The 23,756-nt window shown below is 41.6% G+C and overlaps 1 protein-coding gene across 5 annotated transcripts in view; it reads left to right on the top strand.

The window, feature by feature from the left end:
* Positions 1–23,756, top strand: part of LOC133345081 (oxysterol-binding protein-related protein 6-like) — a 49,423-nt gene that overhangs the window by 21,807 nt on the left and 3,860 nt on the right. The window contains exons 1-19 of one of the 5 annotated variants that reach the window (XM_061555534.1): positions 199–407; positions 1,389–1,514; positions 1,886–1,939; positions 4,711–4,824; positions 5,675–5,803; positions 8,469–8,568; positions 11,270–11,373; positions 12,997–13,089; positions 13,670–13,844; positions 14,319–14,449; positions 15,932–16,030; positions 17,475–17,597; positions 19,423–19,522; positions 20,346–20,608; positions 21,135–21,272; positions 21,926–21,989; positions 22,648–22,726; positions 22,893–23,037; positions 23,120–23,264. In XM_061555534.1, the coding sequence (XP_061411518.1) occupies positions 312–407; positions 1,389–1,514; positions 1,886–1,939; positions 4,711–4,824; positions 5,675–5,803; positions 8,469–8,568; positions 11,270–11,373; positions 12,997–13,089; positions 13,670–13,844; positions 14,319–14,449; positions 15,932–16,030; positions 17,475–17,597; positions 19,423–19,522; positions 20,346–20,608; positions 21,135–21,272; positions 21,926–21,989; positions 22,648–22,726; positions 22,893–23,037; positions 23,120–23,264 (2,278 nt within the window). In that variant the 5' untranslated portion in view covers positions 199–311. Of the gene's footprint in view, positions 1–198; positions 408–1,388; positions 1,515–1,885; positions 1,940–4,710; positions 4,825–5,674; positions 5,804–8,468; positions 8,569–11,269; positions 11,374–12,996; positions 13,090–13,669; positions 13,845–14,318; positions 14,450–15,931; positions 16,031–17,474; positions 17,598–19,422; positions 19,523–20,345; positions 20,609–21,134; positions 21,273–21,925; positions 21,990–22,647; positions 22,727–22,892; positions 23,038–23,119; positions 23,265–23,756 lie in introns of those variants that run through there. The other 4 variants (XM_061555535.1, XM_061555533.1, XM_061555536.1 and 1 more) reach the window with 4 other exon arrangements.

The following is a 23,756-nucleotide window of genomic DNA, read 5'->3' as shown; positions in this document are numbered from 1 at the left end:
AATGGCCAAAACAATTATTGTCCAGCAGCATAACTGCTCTATTAAGTATGCTTCAATCCATTGCTTCTCCCTTTGCTCTGACATTGCACCTTTACAAAAAATGTTCACAGTTTGATTCAGATCAAAGAAACGTTAACAGCGCCTTTTTATTGAAAAGGACAGGATTCCAGCTCAAATGCCTTTCCTGTCATTATACTCAACTGCATATAAGTCTTCGCCTCCTTTTTTGGTGTTATTATAAACACGGGTGTTCTATGCGTGACTATGAATTGTAGATACATCATACTCGCAACCTCGCATGGCACTGAAGAATGACAAGAGACAGGGAATTATTTATGTCCAGCAAGCCAAGCAGTGCACACCCCCCACTCTCATTTTATCTGAAGCACAATCCTGGACCCAGACAGGTGATTGACAGCTAAAAGGTTTGAAATAAGTAGGCACTTTTTCTTGGTAAATCGGCTATCAGTCTGAGACTGAAGATCACATCATCATTCTTCACCATTAGCAAAGTGAGATGGGTTTTTTTTGGCTGTGCCTCATTACACTGTCTATTAAAACTAGAAAATAAACTTGTGTGCAGGTGCTTGGTGAATCGTTCCCTCGCAGGACCGTAACGGATGCCAACGGCTTGGGCAGGTCATATTCCAGCAGTGAATTGGTCATAGCTGATAATGATGATCATTATTCAAACGAGGATTCTGGAAATATAAATAAATATATAATTATCTTTTGATAAAGTCCAAGATGAACTGCAATGGTTATCAATACCTCAAATTAACATGGTTGGCTACGTACGGTGCGAAAGAAGCTGAACATACATACGTACATGAACTTTGCACTGTTAATGTTGAACTCTAAAAAAAGATTGCAGGCTCGGTTATTAAATAATAAGCATTAAAATTTAGGGCACTCAAGTGTATTGATTAGCCTTTGACAATTCAAAGCAGTGTTATTTGCCAAAAGTGAATGAATATTAGTCATAGAAAATAGCACAATGGTTGTAATGTTTGAGATGCCAGTAATTGTTCAAGGAATCCCATGCATTATAGATTTCCATTCCTGGAAAATATACATGCATTTCGGTACATATACCTATTATTGGCATAAATATTATTGTGATGTATAGATGTGTGTGCATTATTCTATCAATGCAGGAACTGGTATTCAGTTCCTGGCCATGTACAACACAAGACAAGTGTATATATGAACTCGATTTGAGCCCCCTCTAGGTAGATTCAGCCTATACTAAGTACCTGGCCAAATTATCCTCTTGTGTGCCACACTGACCTTGATAAGTGCTCATTACTATAGCCACGACAGTCTTACTTAGAAATAGTTGTGGTTGTGTTTTATATGTATGTGTTTGTATGTCTTTGATTTTCCAGGACGATGGAGAAGTATGGGAAGTTGTGGATGGAATGAATGAGTGCCAGGGCAGTTTGACACCACCGGTTCGGAAGGAAGGTTGCCTACATAAGAAACGCAAATGGCCCCTGAAGGGCTGGCACCAGGTACTTTGGGAGACATGTACATTGTAATGGTTTGCTTCAGCACTTGTCTGCTCTAATCATCCACTCAGGAGAGAAAGGCGCATTTCTGTTTTGTATTTGTAAATAACTAGACGTACATTACATTGACTGCTCGATTTAATATCTGGACCGTCGTAAAGCCAGATAACTGGGCAAGAACAAATGTGCAGTGCGCATGTTCCACATTCCCCCTTTGAGAATGATCATTCATGGTCATATCAAGACAATGTGAAAGACCATTTAAAACAGTAAGTAGGGCACAGATGTTGTTTTGGATCAGCAAGTCTTAATGAATCACGCATAGTATGAGGCAAGCCAAAGTCATGTCTTGTTGATATGTTTTTGTTTCTCAGCGTTTCTTCACTTTGGAGAACGGGATCCTGAAGTATGCAAAGACACCCATAGATGTAAGTTGCAACCAGAGTGAAATGTGAAGTGTCGAGGCTAAAGTATATTATTGTGTGTTATCATAGCGCTCATCTTATAGCCAACAAGCAGCCTGTTCATCCACAAACCGCCTTTACTGTCACACGGACAGTAAAAGCGACATTCCGATGAAAATTGTATACTGCATACTGTACGTGTATGTTATACTTATGTTTAACTTCTTCCGTGTGGGGGAAGGAGAGCATACTAAACACAAAAGCAGTTCTAATGAAATGAATTTCAATCTAGAGCTAAGATTATGTATTTGGTTGACGTCCATATTCAATATATATATACAGTACGTATATCAAAGTAATGACATACCTAAACATTGTATATGTATGGATTGCTGACAGTGGTACCTCAAAGCCTGCTTGAGCATACATTTCCTGTGAATAAATACAACCCATTCTTTATAGTTTATGAAACCCTGATATTGATATAATCATATTATACAGAAAATCCTATGCCATATGTCTATTTTACCTGCTAATACCATAAAGTCGACTTAAATATGTTACTATATGTGAGGAATCCATGTTATTAAATATCACACCTAAACCATTTAGCACATCTAATTAAATACAATTCAGCCCCATAGGGAATTATACCATGTAAAGCAATGATAAAATGTACACATGTTGCAATTAATAATTGCATATATTTTGGTCATTGGTAATAGCATGAAAGAATTACCCCAATACAGAACAACACAATGTGTTATTGCAAATGTTGACCTACACTAATTGGTTATTTTAATATGCTCTTAATTAATATTTTATGGTCACACCTAACAATTACTCTTGCAAGGTGATGACACCCTCGTTCCACTTACATGCCACACAGACACTCATTGCTTCCTCATGAGTCCCTTTGATATTTTGTTACCATTCTCATTTGGGCTTCATTAGCATTACATTTTCCCTCAACACCACCTACCCTTCAATACTTTTAGCTATTCTAACAATTCAAAGGGTGCTTTTGTTGTGTAATGGTTAGCATACTGAATTGCATTCCAAAGATTGCCGGATTGATTCGATCTGGTGCAGCTGTTTAAAAATTGGCAAATTTCTTAAATCCCCACCACCTCTCCATCCAGCAGTATAAATGGGTATGCCACAGTTAGTCAATCGGCATTTCACCTGTAGTAGGATAAAGTGGGTATTTAAATTTCATCCAAGACATCTGGCCAGCATGAAGGAGGCCCTTCTGCCAACAGCGGCATTAGCAATAAATTGGAGGGCTGTACCTACACTTTGCACCTAAAGCATGCATTCCAGTTTATGAACTACCTCTATGTCAAACAGTAAAACAAAAATAATTCCCCAGATGCATACAAAGGAAGCCACATGTATCCGTGTTTCTGATTCAGAATTACTAAACTGAAAAAAATTACAATTTAATACACAAAGACTTGAAGGTAATGGGTTTTTTGAGTAATTGCCTCACTGATTTGGTTAATATTCACTGAAGTTGTGTTTGCGCTGAAGCGAAAATGCATGCTGATTCAGTGCACTCTTAAGCATTTTCACACAATTTTGTAAGGCAGGATAGTGAGGATTATGTTGTCTAGCTATCATGCGCATCACACATCAACATTTGCATCTAATGTATTATACCGTCTCGCATATAACACCAGAGTATTGTCATAATTTTGAGGTTTTTTTGGACATATGCTTGAGAAAATTATTTTTTGTCTTAGCTGTAAAATGAAAAATTTCCACACAATGATAAACAAACTTCTGGCGATGCACGTGTTCCTTTCCACGCAGTCAAATAAAATACACTGTATTTAATGACGCTAGTTGTAATTACTGGCAAAACGTCGTACTCAGACTGTGAATGTTGTGGCTTGGCTCTCCAACACACCGGTGTACTGTACTAGTGACAAATTGGCATGTTCTGTTTACGTCACAACCCTTACAAGTTGGCTGTGTCGGGTGGTGGCGAGTTTTAACAACACATTTATATATTTACGCGATCTAACCCTAAAAACCTCTTGTGGATAAATCCACTATTTCTAATGTAGCATAGGCACAATGCGCACGCAGGAAGTGGAAGCAAGATGCATCACTTTGACCCTATCTGCCTGCCCAACTTCAGATGATTTTCCTCAAAAATGCAACATTTGGGAGAAAATTGTACCTTGATAGAAATTATTGAATTGTCCAATAATACCATCATATTCACGACTGCCACACACAAGCTATCTCAGTATTTTCTACAACACATTACATTTTTTATCCAATTACTTTTTATTTACCCAGAATATATAGAGGGGCTTCCTCGAGTTGAGAACCTGTCAACATTCAATTAAGCAAGAATTCTAGAACTGCACCTTTACCATATCAAAGAATGCCCATGAGTCTTAAGACTCTTTTTCAGAAGGCTCCTAGTTGAAATATTTGGTAAATTCCTTATTGAGTATATTTTATGTGAAATTAAACTGGAGTACCTGGATTAGGGAAATGCACTTAAGTCTATACTGATAGGTGATAACCTACTTCATTTGCTGTCTTTACAGGCCACCCTATAGCCCTGCTACTGGACATCTTATGCATGATCTCTTTGTGGTCTGCCATTGCTTTTCCTGAAATGATGAATTACACACTTGTGTGACGATAACCTGCCATAGTCTACTACTTTTATTCTCACACAATTCACAGGCAGCACTGAGGAGTCTGCCCCGTTAGTGGTTTATTTGCGCATTAGTAAACTCTGAAGGTGCGACTGCGTCTCTGTGTCCGTGTAGGTACAGCGGGGCAGGCTGCGCGGCTCCATGGACCTTGGTCTGTCTGTCATGTCCATCAAGCGAAAGGCCGGCTGCATTGATTTGGATAATGAGGAGAGCATTTACCACCTCAAGGTATGTGCAGTAACCTTCAGGGAAATCCCACAGATCGGTAGTGCCAGCTATCATCAAGCCTATTCTTGAAATTATATACATTTCAAATCTATGAAAGTACACAATTAGATGTCTTTCAGCTATTATTAATGAACTAGCCTTTTGCCCGTCCAAGAACAGGTGTATTGCAGTAAATCTTAAACTTGCAAGCGAAAAGCAGACCGCGACGTAATATTCATTGCATTAATACGTGTGCAATTTGTCAGGGCACGGTGACACAGACCTATTTCATTTTAAGGTTATAATCCCTTGTTCATCATGACGTCCTTTTTACTTTGATGTCTCAATAGCGTTACGGAGATCGCGTGACGTGAGGGTTCTGCCTTTGTAGTGAGGGTTGTAGGTTGACGCCGAGGACGGGGGGATGAGGTGCCTCGGCCCCAACTGTGGAGTGACGTCAGCCACTAATTATTATGAATGGGGGGGGAGTGTCCATTTGGAGGGCGTCAGCTGTTAATGATTATTATTGATTATTAATGATCATTAATGAGGGGGGCTGTTCTATGTAGAGTGACGTTACCTGCTCATGATTATTAATGAGGGGGGGGGTCCATGTGGAGGACGTAACCTGTTCATGATTATTAATGAGGGGGGCTGGTCGACATGGAGTGACGTCACGAGCGATACACACAGACATTCTTGGCTCATTATAGTAGGTAATAATGGGGGGGTGTTCATTTGGAGGACGTCATCTGCTCATTATTATTAATGAGGGGGGCTGTTCGATGTGGAGTGATGTCACGAGCATTAAGGACAGACATTCCTGGGTTATTATAGTAGGTATGTACCATTTGTCGGTGTCTGCTTCTAGGCAAAGTCCAAGGAGCACTTTGAGCAATGGGTGTCGAGTCTGCGCCACCACCGGCAGCACCGGCAGTTCAGCATCTCCAAGGCCCCCTCGGTTGACGGAGACACCCCTGTATGTGCCGTGGCTGGACAGGCAAGCACACTTGCACATGTCAGCATGTCACATTATTCTCATTAACCGTGTGCCTGCTATATATAATGTGCTTCATTCACACCACGCCCACCCGCATACAGGTGCATTCTGGTGTGTAGAACATGCTGTTTGCGCATGTGTTAGACTTTTTTGATTTTCCACTGCAATATGTGAATTGTGGTCGCATCACGTGGGCTGGAAATCTTCACATTCCGGGTTTGGGTGTAGCCCCACGTTTCGATATGATGGTTTAGGGCTATTTAGCCTTGTGGCTTAACTACTCCAATGTGCCAAAAATATCACACCCAAATGTGACTTTTATTTTTTTATGTTAAATAAAATGGAAGATTTAATGATAGTCAAAGAGATACTTATAGAAATACAGCACATGCATCCTACAAAAGCCATACACTCTAACAGGATAAAATGCAACTGCTTAACCTATCGCATCATCATAAACCATGGTAAAGTCATTGCTGGATGTAAGGCCCTCCCCAAGCTGCTGCCACCTTTCACGAGCCGTAACAAGTCTTAATGCATTTCGTTATTAAGCAATTCTCCCCGACTTGAGTTGGGAAAATATTTGAAAGTATATATGCTATTTTATGAGGTAGAGCTTGCAAGTTTACTATCGGTTTCACTTTTGCAGCCAAGGAAGCTGTGCGGTTGACAATGTGAGACAATTTCCTTAATGTATATGGAGATTGCACACATTGCAAAATAACCACTTCCTCTGAACATTCCCATAAACAAGTTTAGCTGCTTCCGGTTGCATAGAGCAATGTAAACTATTTACAGTGCACTACTTAATGCTGCTGGTTCTGCAAACAGTGTCTTAGTGTCTCTTCTAACTGACACTTGTAATGTTTCATCAAGGTTTGTGTTTATTTTTCATTTAAATCGTAGGTGTATGGGAATACATTCCGAATTATGATTTATACACCTAAACCTCTTGAAGGTTCATCTTCTTGGTTCTTTCGGTAAAGTCACGTAGAATGGAAATAATAAAATAATAAAAATAAAACAATAAAATAATTCTCACGACGTTTCGGCCACAACGCAAGCAGCCGTACTCAGGTGAAAAACAGGTCTATCGAGAATACAGAGTCTGAATGACACCCCCAGGCTTGGAACGTCTATTTAAGCTGGGTTGGAGGGGGGGGGGGGAGAGCGCCTTGACAAAATAATTTGCATATCAAGATGAATTTAGCATATTTATGGGAAATGCAGATATGCGATTAGTACTACTTGTGAAATGCGTGGGAGGTGGACGGGGGGTTTAAAGTCATATTATGCCCGTGCATTATGCAGGATTAGCAGCATCAAAGGGAGGGGATAGGGGCAGCATTATTTTATTATTTCCATTCTACGTGACTTTACCGAAAGAACCAAGAAGATGAATCCCTGCAGTCACGAAAGCTTTAAATCGAAACTCTTGAAGGTTCACACACAGCATCATTAACCATGATCAATCCATTGTTGGATTAAGGGCTCCCCAGTCGCCACTATCCCTCACACACCCGTGATGCACCCATAACATTTGAAATATAAGCTGTGTGAGCATGAGTTATAAAATCTCCTAAACGTGACTGCAGGAATTACTCTTTGGTTCTTTTGGTAAAGTCACGTAGAAAGAAATTTAATACAATAATAATATAATACGACGTTTCGATTGCAACATAAGTAACCATCATCAGGTGTGTCTCATTGTCTATGTGTTGTCTCTCTTTCAAATTTAGAAATATTTGGAAGAACGTAATCAACCAGGTGGGGTGTTGACTGTTTTGTTGTCTGACTCTCTGTGTTATATTGCATTATATTTCCAGGTTTACTATATTTGTTTTCTCATTCATATGTACCTGATGATGGTTGCTTGTTGCAATCGAAACGTCGTATTCTATTACTATTTTATAAAATTTATTTCTACGTGACTTTACCGGAAGAACCAAAGAGTAATGATATTTTGGGCGTCACTGTTGTGCTGCATGCAGCAGCAATAGTCAGTGAACTTCAGAGAGAGCAGAATCAAGAGGGAGGCGTGGTACAAGCTTATTCCTCATTGTCTGTGTATTATGAATATAATATAGGGCGGCAGTGGCGCAATGGTTTAGCTCGCTGCACTCTAAAGCCAGCCACATGAGTTTGATACCTGCTCACGACCAATAACAGTGGCAAATACTTGAACTGTCGACTCAGCCCCAAATGAGTAATGGTGTGGTGTATAAACATTGCCACTAGGGAGCCAAAGGTAGCCAGGCGTGGTTCTGGCAACCCACCCCTTTGTGTGCCGTGCCAACCTTCTTAGGTACTCGCTAACAGCACTTCCCCCAAATGTCTGTTCAGGTTATACAGGGGATATTTATCTTTTGTTTGTTACGAATATTTCCAGCCCAATATTGACAACGAAATATGTTGGCTCAAAGCTATCTTTCTGTTTGTATTTAGTGACTGCTGTGACATTGTTTTGCCCATATTAAACCTTTCTGTGGTTCTGTGCCGTTGTAATAATAATAACACCTAGTATGATGTGACGCAGCACTTGATATACTTTTCAGGGTTTATAATGCATTTGTCTGCGGCATTTACAGATGTAATTTAAAACAATCTATTCAAACGTCCGCTTTATAGGTATGCGTATGTGTGTGTGTGGTTGTGGTGGTGATAGCGTCGGCAGAGCAGCCTGCATCGACAAGCCTCCCTGGGGCCCCAATCACGCCTTGCTGGGTGGTACCACGACTCCCAGGACATGGATAAATGTGACCGAGGTACAAATCATTACCTTCCCTGCACTTAGTGTCCCATTTGAGCTGAGTTTAGGCTCGCAGTACAGTCTGCTGCTTCATGTACAGCATATTCCAAGGCCAAAAAAGCAAAAAATAATTGGGCTCAATGGATTGTGGCATCATGAGACCCCCTTTGCCAGTACCAAAATCTGAGAATCGGTTTTCCCCTTTTTTATGGCAACAAAACAGGTGTTAAGATGTTAAAACACCAAACTGAAATCTTTTACAATGAATTATGTCTGCATTAACCACAATACTTGTGGTCAGAATGCAAACAAAAAACATGATCTGTTAATATATGCATTGTCTTGGAAACTGATTGGTCCACACCAGACAGCTTTCTTTCAAGTCCTAGTCTCAAACCGTGTTTGACCAGAGGATGCCAAAAGGCATGGTTAATGCAGCCATAATTCCTTGTAAAAGGTTTCAGTTTGGTGTTTTAACATCTTAACACCTACAATCAAGATTGAACTGCCTGTACGGGAAGGATTTCCACACATCTCAGACATGACTTCAACCGAGAAGATGGATGCAACATTTTGCAGTCTTTGGAAGGACGTTGATCAACCAGGTAAAGTGTTAACTGTTGTGTTGGCTGACTCTCTGAGTTGAATTACATTTCTAAGTTTGCTAAGTTTGAATCTTTTTTTTTCTTTTTTTCTCTCTATCACCTTGTTCCCTCTGTAAATTTCACCCACACCCTCTCGCCCGTTATGGCAGCCCCTCCCCCTCCCCTCCCTCCCCTCCTCGGATTAGCCGAGGTATGCTAGCTCTGCGATCTTACATTTACTTGGAAATTCCATCCCTAGCCCCGCCCACTTACCCTTGGGTTGTACCCACCACAAACGTATATAACCTTTGGTTGCAGTAGCTCTCGCGCTACATTCCTTCCTGCCTCAGCAGTCCACCTGCTGTATTGTTTCACCTGAAGACGATTGCTTGTGTTGGGATCAACGTTGTGATCTATTAGTTATTTTTCTATCTACGTGACTTTACCGAAAGAACCAAAGAGTATCTTAACATCTATTTTTGTTGCCAGAAAAAAGGGGAAAACCTATTCTCAGATTGTGGCATGTTAAAGTTAATCATGTATCATGTTACCAGCAATCTTAAGGTCACATGCCTTTGCTGGGCTGACATCAGAAGTATATATTTGTGGGAGCGATGTAATGGTGCGGAATTGATATTCTTTGGCTCTTTCGGTAAAGCCACGTAGATAGAAAAATAATAAAATATCACGACGTTTCGATCGCAACACAAGCAATCGTCATCGGGTGAAAAAAATATAGCGGGAGAGCTTCTGAAGCAGGATGTTATCTAGGCTTGAAATGGGTTTAGCCCAAGTGTAAGTGGGTGGGGCTAGAGATGGAATTTGCATGTAAATGTAAGATCGGAGAGCTGATATACCTCCACGACGATGCAGCTGTGGAGGTGGCCAGGTGGCCATTGTATTGAGAGATTAGCATGTCAATGTAAGCGAGCCACCGCAACGGTGGCTGTGCTAGTGAGACATCCAGCTCGTTAAAAAACGAGGGACACCGCCAACTCGAGCACAGGGAGCAACGGTTGCTGTGTTAGTGAGACATTTATCGCGTATGTAACTCGGAGAGTCGGAAATAACTGCTAACATCGGCAGGTAGGATGGAAACATCACAGCCAGTTATGACTTAAACTGGTTAATAACGTCCTTCGAATGATTGCTCAGTTTGTACCCATCTTCTCGGTTGAAATTGTGTCTGTTTATATATCTGGATGGCTTCATGAACGAATCTCTGTTGATAGCCAGTGGGTTTGCAGACTACCTTCGTCTTGGGAAAATCAATTTCGTGTGTGCCCACAGCGTTAAAACAATGATCAGCCACAGCTGAGGTATTGTCCTACCGTGTTTCAGATCTGCCTTATGTTCACGAAAAGTCCGAGACATGTCACATAGTTTCCCCAATGTAACTGCTGCCACAGACACAGCTTAGTTTGTAGACACCGGAGTATTGCATGTCAGGGATCATGTCTCCTTCACAAATGGGATCAGATCACGAATTTTATGTAACTGGGTTGAATCGAACCTGGATCTTGTGTTTGCTCATGATTTTGAAAATCTTTCCTGCAGTCACGAAAACTTTAAGTCAGGGTGTGGAATTGACTTCGACCTTCAGACTACCCCTCACAACGTCTTCCGTTGGTGGTATTAAAATGTAGATGAAGAGTATTTAACTCGGCATCCGTGTTTGAATTAACCTCATACATGCCTGCATAGGGAGCTCTGCCGCATAGGGAGCTCTGCCACACATGTAGCAGAACACAACGAATACATGCACGGGATTCATCCTCAGTGGCCTTGAATCTGATAAAAAAACATGAAAAAGCTCTCGTCGAAGGAATGAACCATGCATAAACCAGGCTTCGAATTGTATAATACAGTACTCAGCTACAGTACCCATAAGTGTGCAATGACCGCTTGTTTACATAGAGCTCATTAATGGAACACTGAAAGTAAACAATGTATGCATCATATACGATACAGCATGAATTACTCTACATTGAAATTTGTTTGAATTTACCGACAAAAAGCATCGTCTTTTCATTCATCCCTACAATATCTTTTTCATGAACACGATGCTTTTGAACACGGCGTGTTGCACAATTGATCTCTTTCTGTGTGTTTTTTCTCCCCCCCCCACCGCAGACCTCTTGCATTGCCAAAGTGGGCTCGGCGACATGGAGCGAATGCTGCACGGCCTCGAGAGTCTACACAAGTCACAGTCGGCCACCTCCTTCAGCGACATCCAGGTACCCCTGGCAGGAGGAACACACATGCTCAGCAAACAAAACACTGCAGGAGTGATGTCATGAATATCCGTCAATCACCCAAGAACCCTCTTAAGAGATTGTGCTGCACTGCACAGTGAATTATGCAGTGACCTTGTGCTGATCCCTAAGGTGTGTTGTGTTGTGCACAGACATTATTTTGGCAACTGAAGGGAGTGTTTTCCTGACTCTACTTTACAAGTTTTTGGATTTAACAGTGAAGGCGTGTAATGTTTGTTCATACGTGCGCACAATGCAAGTTGGCACAGACTGACTTCTGTACTCAGTGTGCAGGTGCAGGCATGCAGAGGTACTGTGTGATTCACTGTGTGTACATCTGCCACGGATGAGGCAAGCAAGTTTGGGCCATACTGACGTGCACATCCTGTTGGACCCCCACAACGCAAAACGCATAATGATATTTCCTGTGCACTTGTGTAAATGGGAATTGAGTGGACTTTCAAAGTATTTTCCATGTATCTCACACAGAAAAATTGGCATAAGTCAATTATTCATGCACAGTGCGAGTATCATGTGGGTTTATATTATATTTGACCAAAAAGCGAATATTGAAAATGCCAAATGACTTTTTAGCTGAGAATACAGCTGATGCATTTACCTGCTGCATGAGGATACTGTGACCTTTTTCTAAAGGTCAACGCCAACAGCACACCACATGCCAGACATGGATAAAGTTAAAGACCGTACTTAACCATTTCTGTGTGGTTATTCTGGCTATTTCGGTAAGAGGACAAAAAGCCATAGATGTTGAATGAGAGTTTTTATTTTATTTTACAGAGTCTATTGAAAGCCCCAAATTACTTAAATAAAATTTCTCACGTTAAAATCTTGATGAATACCAATCATCACCACCATCGTCATCGGCCATTGTATATCTGCTTGATGAAAGCCTCCTCATGATGTCACCATTCCTCATGGTCCAGTGTTATCAGATGCTTCCAAGCCTCAGATGACCCAATTTTTCCCCAGCCTAGACAGCTTGTATCTGTAAAAATATTGATCTGATAGAGCTGGATTACAAAATGTGGTGTGCTGAAAGCAACACAGTATGGTGCACTTGTGATGTTTTATAATTTACTTCAGTGAATAACAGTTGTGAGTTTCCATAACACAGCATGTTGGTGTGTTTGTGTGTGCTTTTAAGCCTCTAAGCAATTGCAAGATTGATGCAAGTATTATAAATCGCGTTTATCTTCAGTTTGGTTTACGCTGGCCCAGTTGTAAATCGTGACTAAAAGTCAACCAATAAAAATTCAGTCAGGTTCCTTAAGACCCATGTCTTAAGCTCAATTTAGAACAACATGGCAGTCAACCTTGGTTGGCTGATACTGACACACGGCCCATGATTCTTACAAGACTCAGCTGCAGCATGTCTGGTCTGTATAGTGCACTTCTGTGAGCGGCATCTAAATTAGAATCCAACTGTGACTAAATGGACATTGAACCGCCCTTACCATAAGTTAGCCAAATAGGTTGTGGTACTTTTGCAAGCATGCTCTTGCAAGGTGCAAAGAGGCTTAGCGAGTTGATGTTGGCATGTGCACTTGGTGGCGGGGCACTAACGCACTAATACGCTTGCTGTAGGCGGCATGCCTCGAGAACGGCAAGAAAGAGAAGCGTGTGAGCCGGCGGTGGAGAGCCAAGTCCTCCCTCAAAGATAACAAACCGCTGCTGCAGGTATCGCCGAGCCGCTGTGCTGAATCCCTGCTCACGCGCGGTGCTAAGCTTTGGTGTCCATGGTGTTTCTGGAATAACGCGTGGTACCCTTTTGTGTTAATACCGACGCACTGACCTGTTGCTGTGAAGCACACGCATAAGTGAGATGTCAATTTCACATGAAAACCCAACATTTTAGTCGAACACCTTCGGTATAAAAATTGCACAGCTTTGGATTAGCAGTTATGCGCATGTTTCACTGGTAAATGGTATCCATATTTGACAACAGTGCTTAACATTGGCTGTTTTTATCGATTTGGATATTCACATGGGATGCATTAACCAAAATGAGAACACGCATGCCGAAGAGATTATTTCCCTTCATTTCATCCTACATTCAATATGTAATCCAAACCGTATCATGTTATCTCATTGTATAGCAAGTAATGATATTTGTGAGGTCTTCGCTCCCCTTCTGACGCAGTAGCTTCGTCTGCGTGATGCTCCTCATCAAATTGTACAGTATTAATCTTCGGGTGAAGGAGCATTTATTTCGACGTCCATGAACACTGAGAGTATCTTTTGGCTTTCTCGTTTCCAGGTTCCCAACAGCATGCCCACATCTCCGCTGCGATCCCACGCCTCCAACCCAAACCTGGCGTCTGCGGGTTCAGATGCGGCCCTGGCCAACTACTCCACCAGCCTGTCAGACGGACTCAACATTTCACCCGAGCATGGGAGGCTTTGCCAGGACTTTTACTCCCTGGCACAGCGAGGTGCGTAAGATTCTTCCACACGGCCATGCAAACGTTTTAGATGTTGCTGGCTTATCAAGGCGCTCCTGCCTCATATCGCGTTTGAAAATTACTGCATTCAATTGCATGTTTAAGCAAAAACAACAACCGCTTATATTCATAATGTGCTCATAACGTAACAAACGTCTCAGACCTTGTAAATACAAAGGAGGGAATGGGAGGGAGGACTGAGCAAGGGAAGGAAAGAAATGGCCCAATTTATGGATCTGAAAAAACGGATGAAGAGGAAGGTGTTGAGCACAGACTTTAAAGCAGAGAGGAGAGGACCTGGTGGAGTTGCCTATGGGGAGAATTTCAGACGGTGGGGTCATAATAGCTTCCACCCATGGTGGAGCAGTGGATCTTTGGATCAAGCATTGTCGTGCTCACTATCTCTAGCTAAGTGTGCAGTCACAGATTTGTCAGGTTTGTTTTTTCTCTTCCATCCCCGTGCAGTGCACACGAGTCTGTGCGCAGTGCACATGGCACTCAGCTCCGAGCGGGAGAAGGGGAAGAAGCTCGAGCAGGAGTCACTGGGAGCAGGCGCCGCTGTACACTTGATGACTCTGCGCAAGTCTCTCTCGCAGGTAACAGACTCCACAGAACGACCTCTTGCACATTCACACCCCTCGCTCACAACTCACTTTCCAGTGCTTAACTTACGCTTTCTCACACACTCACAACTCTCTTTACAGTGCAATGTGAGAATTTGGGTTATCCATTGCAAAGCGAGAGCCCCAAGGTTTGTGGCTCTCTTACCTGTAAACATTTTAAAGGGGACAGAAATCAAGCCATTAATTAACATCTTTGCAACTGTATTAATAGGCGATTGTCAACCTCTCATATCACATTAGCAAATCAAATCAAATAAAGGCACCTAAGTCATAAATGATTAAATAAAGAGAGGCTATGCTAATTTTATGAATAAATGTTTTTACATCAATTTGCTCTGCACATTTGCATGAAAATATGTTTGAAACAAAAGCATTAGTCCTTGCACAAAGCAGTACTGCAGAGTTTATATTGGGAGTTATTAGGTTCTACGAACCATTCTAAAGTCAACGTTTTCACGTGATGCCCATCCACATAAAATAGTGCAGCATAATGGCAGCGCCCACTGATACTTGACTGCCAAGATCGTTATTCATTCTATTCATGTAGTGCCCACGATAGAATACATATATATAAAATCTTAAATCAATTCAGACTAAAACGAGCTGGATTTTTACTTTTGGCTATAGACAGGGTCCAGGAATACATTGTGTGGAGTGTAGCAGTGGCACGGTGGTTAGTGCACTACGCTATGAACCTGGTGACTTGATTCCCAGCCACGACGAACGTGAGTTACGAGTGATATCAGAACTGGTCTTGGGCCTGCCGTCTGTCGACGTAGCCTTTTAATGAGTGCTGGATACATTGTGCATACATCAGTCCTGGGGAGGCAGCCTTAAAAGGGCAAACGTTGGAGAATGACCACCACATAGATGGAGCAATGAGCTCAGCTCATACACAGGAGCAAGATGGATTGTTCCTTCACTGGACCGCAAGGGATCATGATGACATGTCTTCATGCAGAAGTGGATTTATAATGGCTGATGATATAGTGTATTTCTATCATGTATGTGTAGTATATAGTGCATTTATATTCTATATTGTAGATAGTGCATAGTGTAAAAAGCTGCCCCCTTGTATGTCATGTGCAACATCTGTTTAACCAAAATTGGTAAGGAATACATTTTCTATCCTGACACAAAAAACAATAAAAAAAAGGTTTGCACATAATTTACACTTTAAATTCTCGACTATTTCAGACATAGAGTATTGACAATCGTCTATCAGTACACCGAGTAATGTACATATTAATTATTTATTCCAAGAATGGACATTAATCTGATCAACCTGGAGTTTGTGGCCTGGCTAATCCAAACTTAATTAACTTTACTGTGCTTGTGCGCTGCTGTGCAGTGGCATGTCTTCATCTTTGGCACACACTGCGCACACTGTGGTTCGTGGGTACGCAAGCAGCTGCGGTCATGCGCATACACGTCTGTGTTGTCCCATGTCGCTAGGCGGTAGCACTCAATGTGGAGCTGACGAACCGCTTGAGCAGAATTCACATCGAGTCCAACCTGAGTGAGCTCATAGCAGCTCCCACTGGTGCAGAATTAGTGAGTGTTCAAAAATATCATAGACCATTCCATTTGCATGGAATTAAAACCTGTGTATGAACAGTGTATTTCTCAGTGAGCATGGAAATGCTTGTCCATTACTTGCAGTATATACTATCATGCACGGTATATACGCACGTGAATTATGTTAGTATGCGTAAACATTCTTTGACTCTTGAATATTCCAAAATATTTAGGAGCTGCTGATTTCTTTCGAATAAACACGTTTGAACATGCTAGTCCATTACATGTTGGCTACACTGGAAAAAGTAACGCATAACAGCTTATGGGCATTAACATGTGTTGAGAGGCATTAATCAAATACGCTGACTCAAATGACAGACAAGTGATGTGAAGTGCTATATGCGGCATGATTTATGTGTATCGTGTTTCAGTGAACAAAAATCACAGCACTTTTTTGTGATGACATCACCACTTGCTCTGCCTAACGCACATTAAAAGTCTGTTGCTCTTCATAATACTGCAACTCTAGTGGGACACTAAACACTGTTTACTAAACACGAATGTTTAGTACGCCAAGAATAAGCAGGATTATTTTTTGTTTTATATTTAGGATATTCAAGAGTCACACAATGTTGCATGTTCCAATAAACGTACTGTTTAATTTGCATTATATATTATCCAGCCATTCTGTATCCACTGCTACATTGTATTCTCCATAATGATGCCCAATCTGCATTCCTGTGCAACTGTATTCCTTATCAGTCCTACATGTTACCCTGCTTTCATAGCCCTATATCCACTTTGGTCATCCCTTCATGACCATTCCCTGCTGCACTTTATACATTGTATCAAACGGTTGTATGTGCGTTTATACAGCATGTATAAAATGCAAGCGTATATACAGTATATACATGATTACATATTATACTGGACTGTTTTGAACAGGATATTAAAGATATGCACACTTGCTCTTTCTATTTTCATTATCAATGTAAGAACCACTTGCATCAATGGATGTATTTGTTGATTAAAAGCTTTATAATAACCAAAACATAATGCTTTAAAATATTCTGAGTTATTCCTTCTCAAAACCTAACCGAACTTTGTGTGTGTTTTATTCAATAAAGATTTTACCAAACTATCATATTTCCCCTTTTTGGCCCTAATTGGTCATGTGCGAAATCACTGGCTGCATAGAGTGAGCATATCTTTAAGCGTTATAAACGGTACAACTGTCCGTACTACATTTATCAGTGCTGTCGAATTTCACACTGAATGATCCAATTGCAACAAGTCATAACATTGTCAAACACATGACTGAGTCTAATAAGACCTATCATTGAAGGAAGCCCCACACTCAAGAATAAGTGTTGTTTGGATAAAGTTATTGCAAAACTACATGGCAATCGCCAGTGTGCAGTAGCGTCCCATCATGGCTGTGTAACGCAACACTACCCACTCGTGTGGGTGTGGGCAACAGGCGACTGAGCGGCCGATGCTCGGGCGGCCTCTCCTGGCCCAGCTGTCTGAGAGTCAGCTCTCCGTGTCAGAGAGCGAATTCTATGATGCCCAGGAGGTGCTGCGATCCTCAAGCTCATCAGAGGTGAGACAACTGGCTGCACACCTTCACCCCTTCCTTCGGCAACTTCAGCTGGCGATAAAAGGTGCTACTACTGTCAAAAGGTTTTCATTTAATTCCAGGTGGAGAATTTACTCTATCCATCATCCTTCTGGGGTGTAACATTGAGAAATACTTTGTGGGAAGTAAATAGCGGTTGAAGAGTGGCTGAGTTCCATCCAAGGTGATAAGTGCTGTCCAATGCACAGATCAATATGTAATAAAGGACTCCTTCACACGATGTTGGTCTCCGTTGGTCCTTTATTGATGTTCTTCTCCTCACCCCGCTGGCCTCCTCCTCGGCCCAGCGTCGTCTCTCCTTGCGCCCCGCGCACTCTGCAGTTACCCTGCTGCCTGTGCAACCTTGGACCCTCTGCTAGCCCTCCGCTAGCCCTGCAGCGACTCTGCTGCCTGTGCAACCTCGCACCCTCTGCTAGCCCTCCGGTAGCCCTGCAGCGACTCTGCTGCCTGTGCAACCTCGCACCCTCTGCTAGCCCTCCGCTAGCCCTCCGTTAGCCCCGTGCAACCCGCACGGTCCCGCTAGCCACTCTGCTAGCCCCGTGCAACCTCGCACGCCCTGTGCGCCCCCGCACTCTGCTCTCTCCGCACCCCGCTGGCTGGCGCCGTCTGGCGAGCCCTATCAGCCTCACGGCTGAGGGCACGGCGGCCACCCAACGTGGTCTCCCTCTTCACTCCCTCGACTGCTCCAGATGTCTTCCGGTCTCCTTCCTATAACCTCTCCCACGTGACCCTGACTCCTCCCTCTCGGATCGTCACATCCGGCCTGCCCATTTACGCTCGGATTACAAATAGACAAACACATTGAGAATACACTACTGTCGATGGTTCCACTTTTTCTGGCTAAATAACCTAGTATGAGTTTATTTGTGTGCACAATGCCACCAAATAAATACTCATTTTCTTACAGAGATCTCTGACTTGGTACTGGAATTTATTACAGCACCACTTTCAGATGCTGTAAAAAAAAATTGTCTCAGGGCACCACGGTGGTGAGATGTTAGCTACCTCGCCTAGTATACAGGAGGTCGTGGGTTCGATACCGACCCTGATACCTGTTGTACATTTGGAATTTGCATGTTCTTCCCATAGTCACGTGGTTTTTTCTCTGGGTTCTCCAGTTTTTCCCTCCACATTTAGAAACATCCGTTTTAGAGTATTTGGCTGCTATAAATTTTCACATAAGCCACTTTGTTCAGCTATTATTTGTGGCCTGGTCACTTATTAAAAAGAGCTATATAGCTCAGCGTGCCTTAAATGGTAAAATATAAATTATGTTGAAATAGTTTTAGTTTATATTTGAAGTAGAAGTTAAGAGTCAATCATAAAATTACAAGTTAATTAAATACCATCACTATCAGGCTGACTGGTTATCCTAGTATCACTCCCACCACTCACCACCCAAGCTCACCTTTCCTCTCCCGGTATACACATATTCTCTGTTAACCTCAATATTTCCCAAAGGACAACTAGCTAAAACATCTAAATATTTATTGTTCTCTGTAACAGTAAAATAATCTTGTTTTTTTAGAATACGTTCACAGAAGCAGAAAATGTACACCTAAACTGTCAAGCATAACTGTATAGCAGTAATATTTTTCCTCTTGTCAAAAATGTAAAGTGTACACAGCTGTGAATCACTTATTCTTTTCTAATTTTGTTCTATTATTAGAACATTAATTGGGAGAATATAGTTGTTGCCCCTAAAGACTCGGTGGACGTGTAATTGAGGCCGCCGATTCCCCAATGGTTGCTCGCAAACCCAATTCAATGTGCACTGTGTCCTCCAAAGGCTACGGACGATGACGATTCGAGCATAAGTGATGACGTCAGCGACACGATCTCGGAGGACACAAGCAGCCGAGCCAGCTTCAAGTCTCAGCAGAGCAACGGTGCGTTCACGTGTGCACAACCTCGCCCCTGCCGTGACCTCGCTCACACCTCGATTTCTTACAGCCTGTGGAGGCTACTGCAGTGATTTACGCTCATGCACACACTTATAAAAAAATATTCTGATGGGAGTCCATCTGGCAAACTGGAGCACACTTGGATATTTGTATGGTATGTTGACTTTTGTATAGCCATGCATGGATTGGAAAGGAAAGAAAGTATGATGTAAGAAAGAATATGATGTAAGACATTAATATTGTTTTTTTTAACCATTGCTGCCAAGAAGCATCCCTGGATATATGCTGCATACAGTGGATATTTTTACTGTGCTTTGCAGGAAAATGGTCATGCTTACCCTCTGCATCCGCTTTGTGAAATACCTTTGTTAATAGATGTTTCAGATGAGATGTTGTGTAAGGTGCTCCGAGACGCCCCGGCGTATAGGACACTCTCTATATTTTCAAATAATAACGTTTGTAACAATAGTAACAGGGTTTTTACAACACTGATAATCATTGTATACAAGTAAATTATTCGTTGGCAGTGGGCTGGTCTATGACAAGCTAAAAAGCGGTGTTTATAAAAATACAAGAAAGTTGTATCTTAATAAAGCATAAAAATTTCCTTACGTAAAGATAATAAATGTATTCACCTCCAGGCTACTAGCGAAGGCAACTGCAGCAATGTGTGGCTGTGGTATTGATAAATGCTTCATCTTTTATGTGATACACGGCAGCCTTGCTTTTATATGTAATAATGTTTGGTCTAATAAGGAAACAGCTTTAAAAGCACCCAACCTTCCTTACATGTTGTGTTTATATGCAGCTCCGAGCAATCCAGAGACATTTGATGGCAACCGCGACTTTCAGACGGGACGCCGCATGCACCTGCCCGCCCCCGCGGCTGACACCAGCAGCATTGGCCTCTGGGACATCCTGCGCAAGAACATTGGCAAGGACCTCTCCAAAGTGGCCATGCCCGTGGAGCTCAACGAGCCATTAAATGTGCTGCAGAGGCTGTGCGAGGAGATGGAATACAGCGATCTACTGGACCGCGCTGCAGATACTGACGACCCAGCCCAGCGCATGGTACCTGCTTGTGCTTGCGATGCATACTTAGTGATCGTGCTTGTGCATGTGAGGCACGATTTGCTATTTTATGCTGGAACCTTAAATAGTTCCCAAATTTTAAAGCAACAAATCACTTTCTGTATTATTATCAACAAGGCAATGTTGAAGGCCCGGGCGTCTGTTTATTACAGACGAAAAGGTCAGTATAGCTCTCATAAATTATAAACCGAGTGCATGTTCAAGCACACAGGAAGTGGTTGCTCTTTTTACTATAAAATGTTTTCTAAAATATATATCTTACGGGCTATGTGTGCGTGCACCCTGTAAAATTTACAAGGCATAAGACACTGCATGAACAGTAATGAATATAACTGGTATGCATCTTTAACATTTAAAGAACACTCATGTGATTTGAATTTGTGGACAGTAGATCTCACTAATGACGCATTTCCAACACGCCTCAATACATCACATCCCCGATTTGTTTTGCCGCAATGCAGTCATCACTCCGTTATGCTAGCCAATCTCAACTTTGCTTACACAGGTGTTGGTGGCAACCTTTGCCGTGTCCACCTATGCCTCCACCATCTCCCGCGCTGGAGGAAAACCGTTCAACCCTGTGCTCGGCGAGACATACGAGTGCATTCGAGAGGACCGCGGCTTCCGCTTCATCGCAGAGCAGGTGCAAAAGAGATGGTTACGTTGCGACAGCCATGCACATGGATCGTTAGAGGACACAATAGAATAAAAGGCCAGATGAGCCATTAACATAAACATAGTTGGGCAAAGGTACACCAACAAAGGGTACTTGGCAGTATATGTTAGTAAACAAAAATGTATAGAATCCAAGTATAGTTACTTCCAAGTGATGATATTTTCTCTTGCGTAAAAATTGTTAATAGAGGAATGTTTCTTTAGCAAATTCTAGTGAATGCATTTCAACTAATGTTTTTTTTACATTATTTTTACCCATTGTACTGGTTAATTTTTTTGAAAACGGTGAATCCAGTATGTATATTAAACTTCATACGTATTTTGTTTTATTTTTATAATTTCCCTTCTACATGACTTTACCGAAAGAACAAGGAATATAATATTATTTTGTACCGTATGTAGCCAACCGTGCTAATCGCAGATGCGGTCATATAAAAAACAGTACAGAGTGATAAAATATAAGTCATGCTGTCTGAAATTTACTCTGCACAGTTTGTGTTTTTTATCCGTATATCAGATCAAGACATTACATTAATTTAATTGTGCTAACAGTAAGTTGCATGCTTTGATCAGCAGAATTTGAATTATGCTGTTTTTCCTGTTCCTGGTCTATCTTTCTAGGTCAGCCACCACCCTCCAATTTCTGTCTGCCACTGCGATTCAAAAAAATTTGTCCTCTGGCAAGGTGAGTTGTAGAATTGGATTTGTAGTTCATCTGATTGGCTTGGCATCCTGTACAAAGCTGTTAAAGCTATGAGGTTTTGTCACCTCAAGTTAATTCCCTTTATTCGTATTGCAACAAAATTGTTTCTTTTTTGTGTGTAGGTATATTTACATAATAAATATACGAATTTTGCAATACAAGTTGGTCGTTGTTATAACAATCGTTGAGGACAAATCCATGTATTATGACGGCTCTATGTTTAGCTGAATATCTCTGAAATCTTATCCTGTTATAATTAAACTGTCTTAGTATTGTATATGTAAATTGATTATTGTGATAACATTAAGCTGTCCATTGTTCCTTTTTTTATAAATTCACAGAACACAGTTTTGTAAGGAAACCTTTGTATATAGAGAAAATACATTTCCATGCCATCTCCTTGTAATGGTAATTAATGTTTTAAAATCACTTAAATATTGAACTAAGAGTCGAAACTGCTGAATGGTGGGAAAACCCCTCGAAGAACATGCAATGAAAAAAAAGTTAAAATTCTTAAAAACCAGTGTTTACATTTTCCAGAATTTGTAAATAATATTTTATTCGATGGGGAAATAATGGAAACATAGCATGCATAAGTGAACAGGAGAGATGTGATTTGTGACGATATGTTTGCACGCAGATGTGCGTCTGAAGAACAAGTTCTGGGGAAAGTCGATGGAAATTATCCCTGTGGGCACAGTGAATGTCAAGTTGCTCAAGTGAGTGTTATTGCCACTTCCTGCTGAACAACCTTCACGAAACAATGACTTCTCGTTGCTCATTAACTCACAGAATGACAGATGCTAAGCATGAGAAGAACGCTATATTGTTTGTAGATTTCTTACTGTTTCGGTGCTGTTCCAATACTTGGGCATGCCATCCCAGGTATGGAGATGAATATGAGTGGAACAAAGTGACCTCCTGCATCCACAACATTATGGGAGGCCAGCGCTGGATCGAGCACTACGGAGAAGTTATCATTAAGAACAAGAAGAGCAATGTGTGCCAGTGCAAGATCAACTTCATCAAGGTACCTATATGGCTGCCTAGTCACAGCACTCATTACTAACTCAAAGCGACAGAGTAAAAAGTGGTTCTCCGCCCTGGTCTAGGCAAGTTACTGGAGCTCGGAGGCAAACCAGGTTCAAGGCACCGTGACGGATCAAAACGGCCATGTGCTGCACCGCCTCTTTGGCAAATGGAACGAGGGGATGTACTGTGGTGCTCAGCGCTCAGCACGCTGCATCTGGAGGCCAGGTAAACATCACATTGTACAACTGGTGAGTCCCAATAAGGATGAAACCGGTCCACATATATCTACCACTGCATCGCTGTTGCTGTCAGTTGGTCACATTGCTAAGTTATTTTGATGGTGATGAAAGACAAGAGGATTACAATGCATATCTTCTGAAAAGGGATGTTTTTGTGTATAATACACAAAGGCTAAGTGCTTTTTACACCTTTTGTGTCTTGCTTTAATTTAATAAGAAAATAGTGGCGTTGAGGTTTGTGCTTGCAGAGGACAGGGATAGTGTATATACTTCACTAAAATACATACATTACCCCTACAAGAGACAAAATATGGCTAGCATTACATTATTATATTTATGTAAGTGGTAGCTTCTGACAAAAATATTTTCATAAAATTTTAATTTTCACCTTTCCAGAAAAAAATAACCATCCAACAGCCCCATAACTCATTATGACATAAATTATTCCACTCCAGTTGAAAGCACAATGACGCCAACA

Source organism: Lethenteron reissneri, chromosome 21, assembly GCF_015708825.2.
Source record: "Lethenteron reissneri isolate LAM-NWPU_2019-01 chromosome 21, ASM1570882v1, whole genome shotgun sequence".
Lineage (NCBI taxonomy): Eukaryota > Metazoa > Chordata > Hyperoartia > Petromyzontiformes > Petromyzontidae > Lethenteron > Lethenteron reissneri.
The sequence above is the reverse complement of the archived record's forward strand: the minus strand, read 5'-3'. Positions and strand labels throughout refer to the sequence as shown.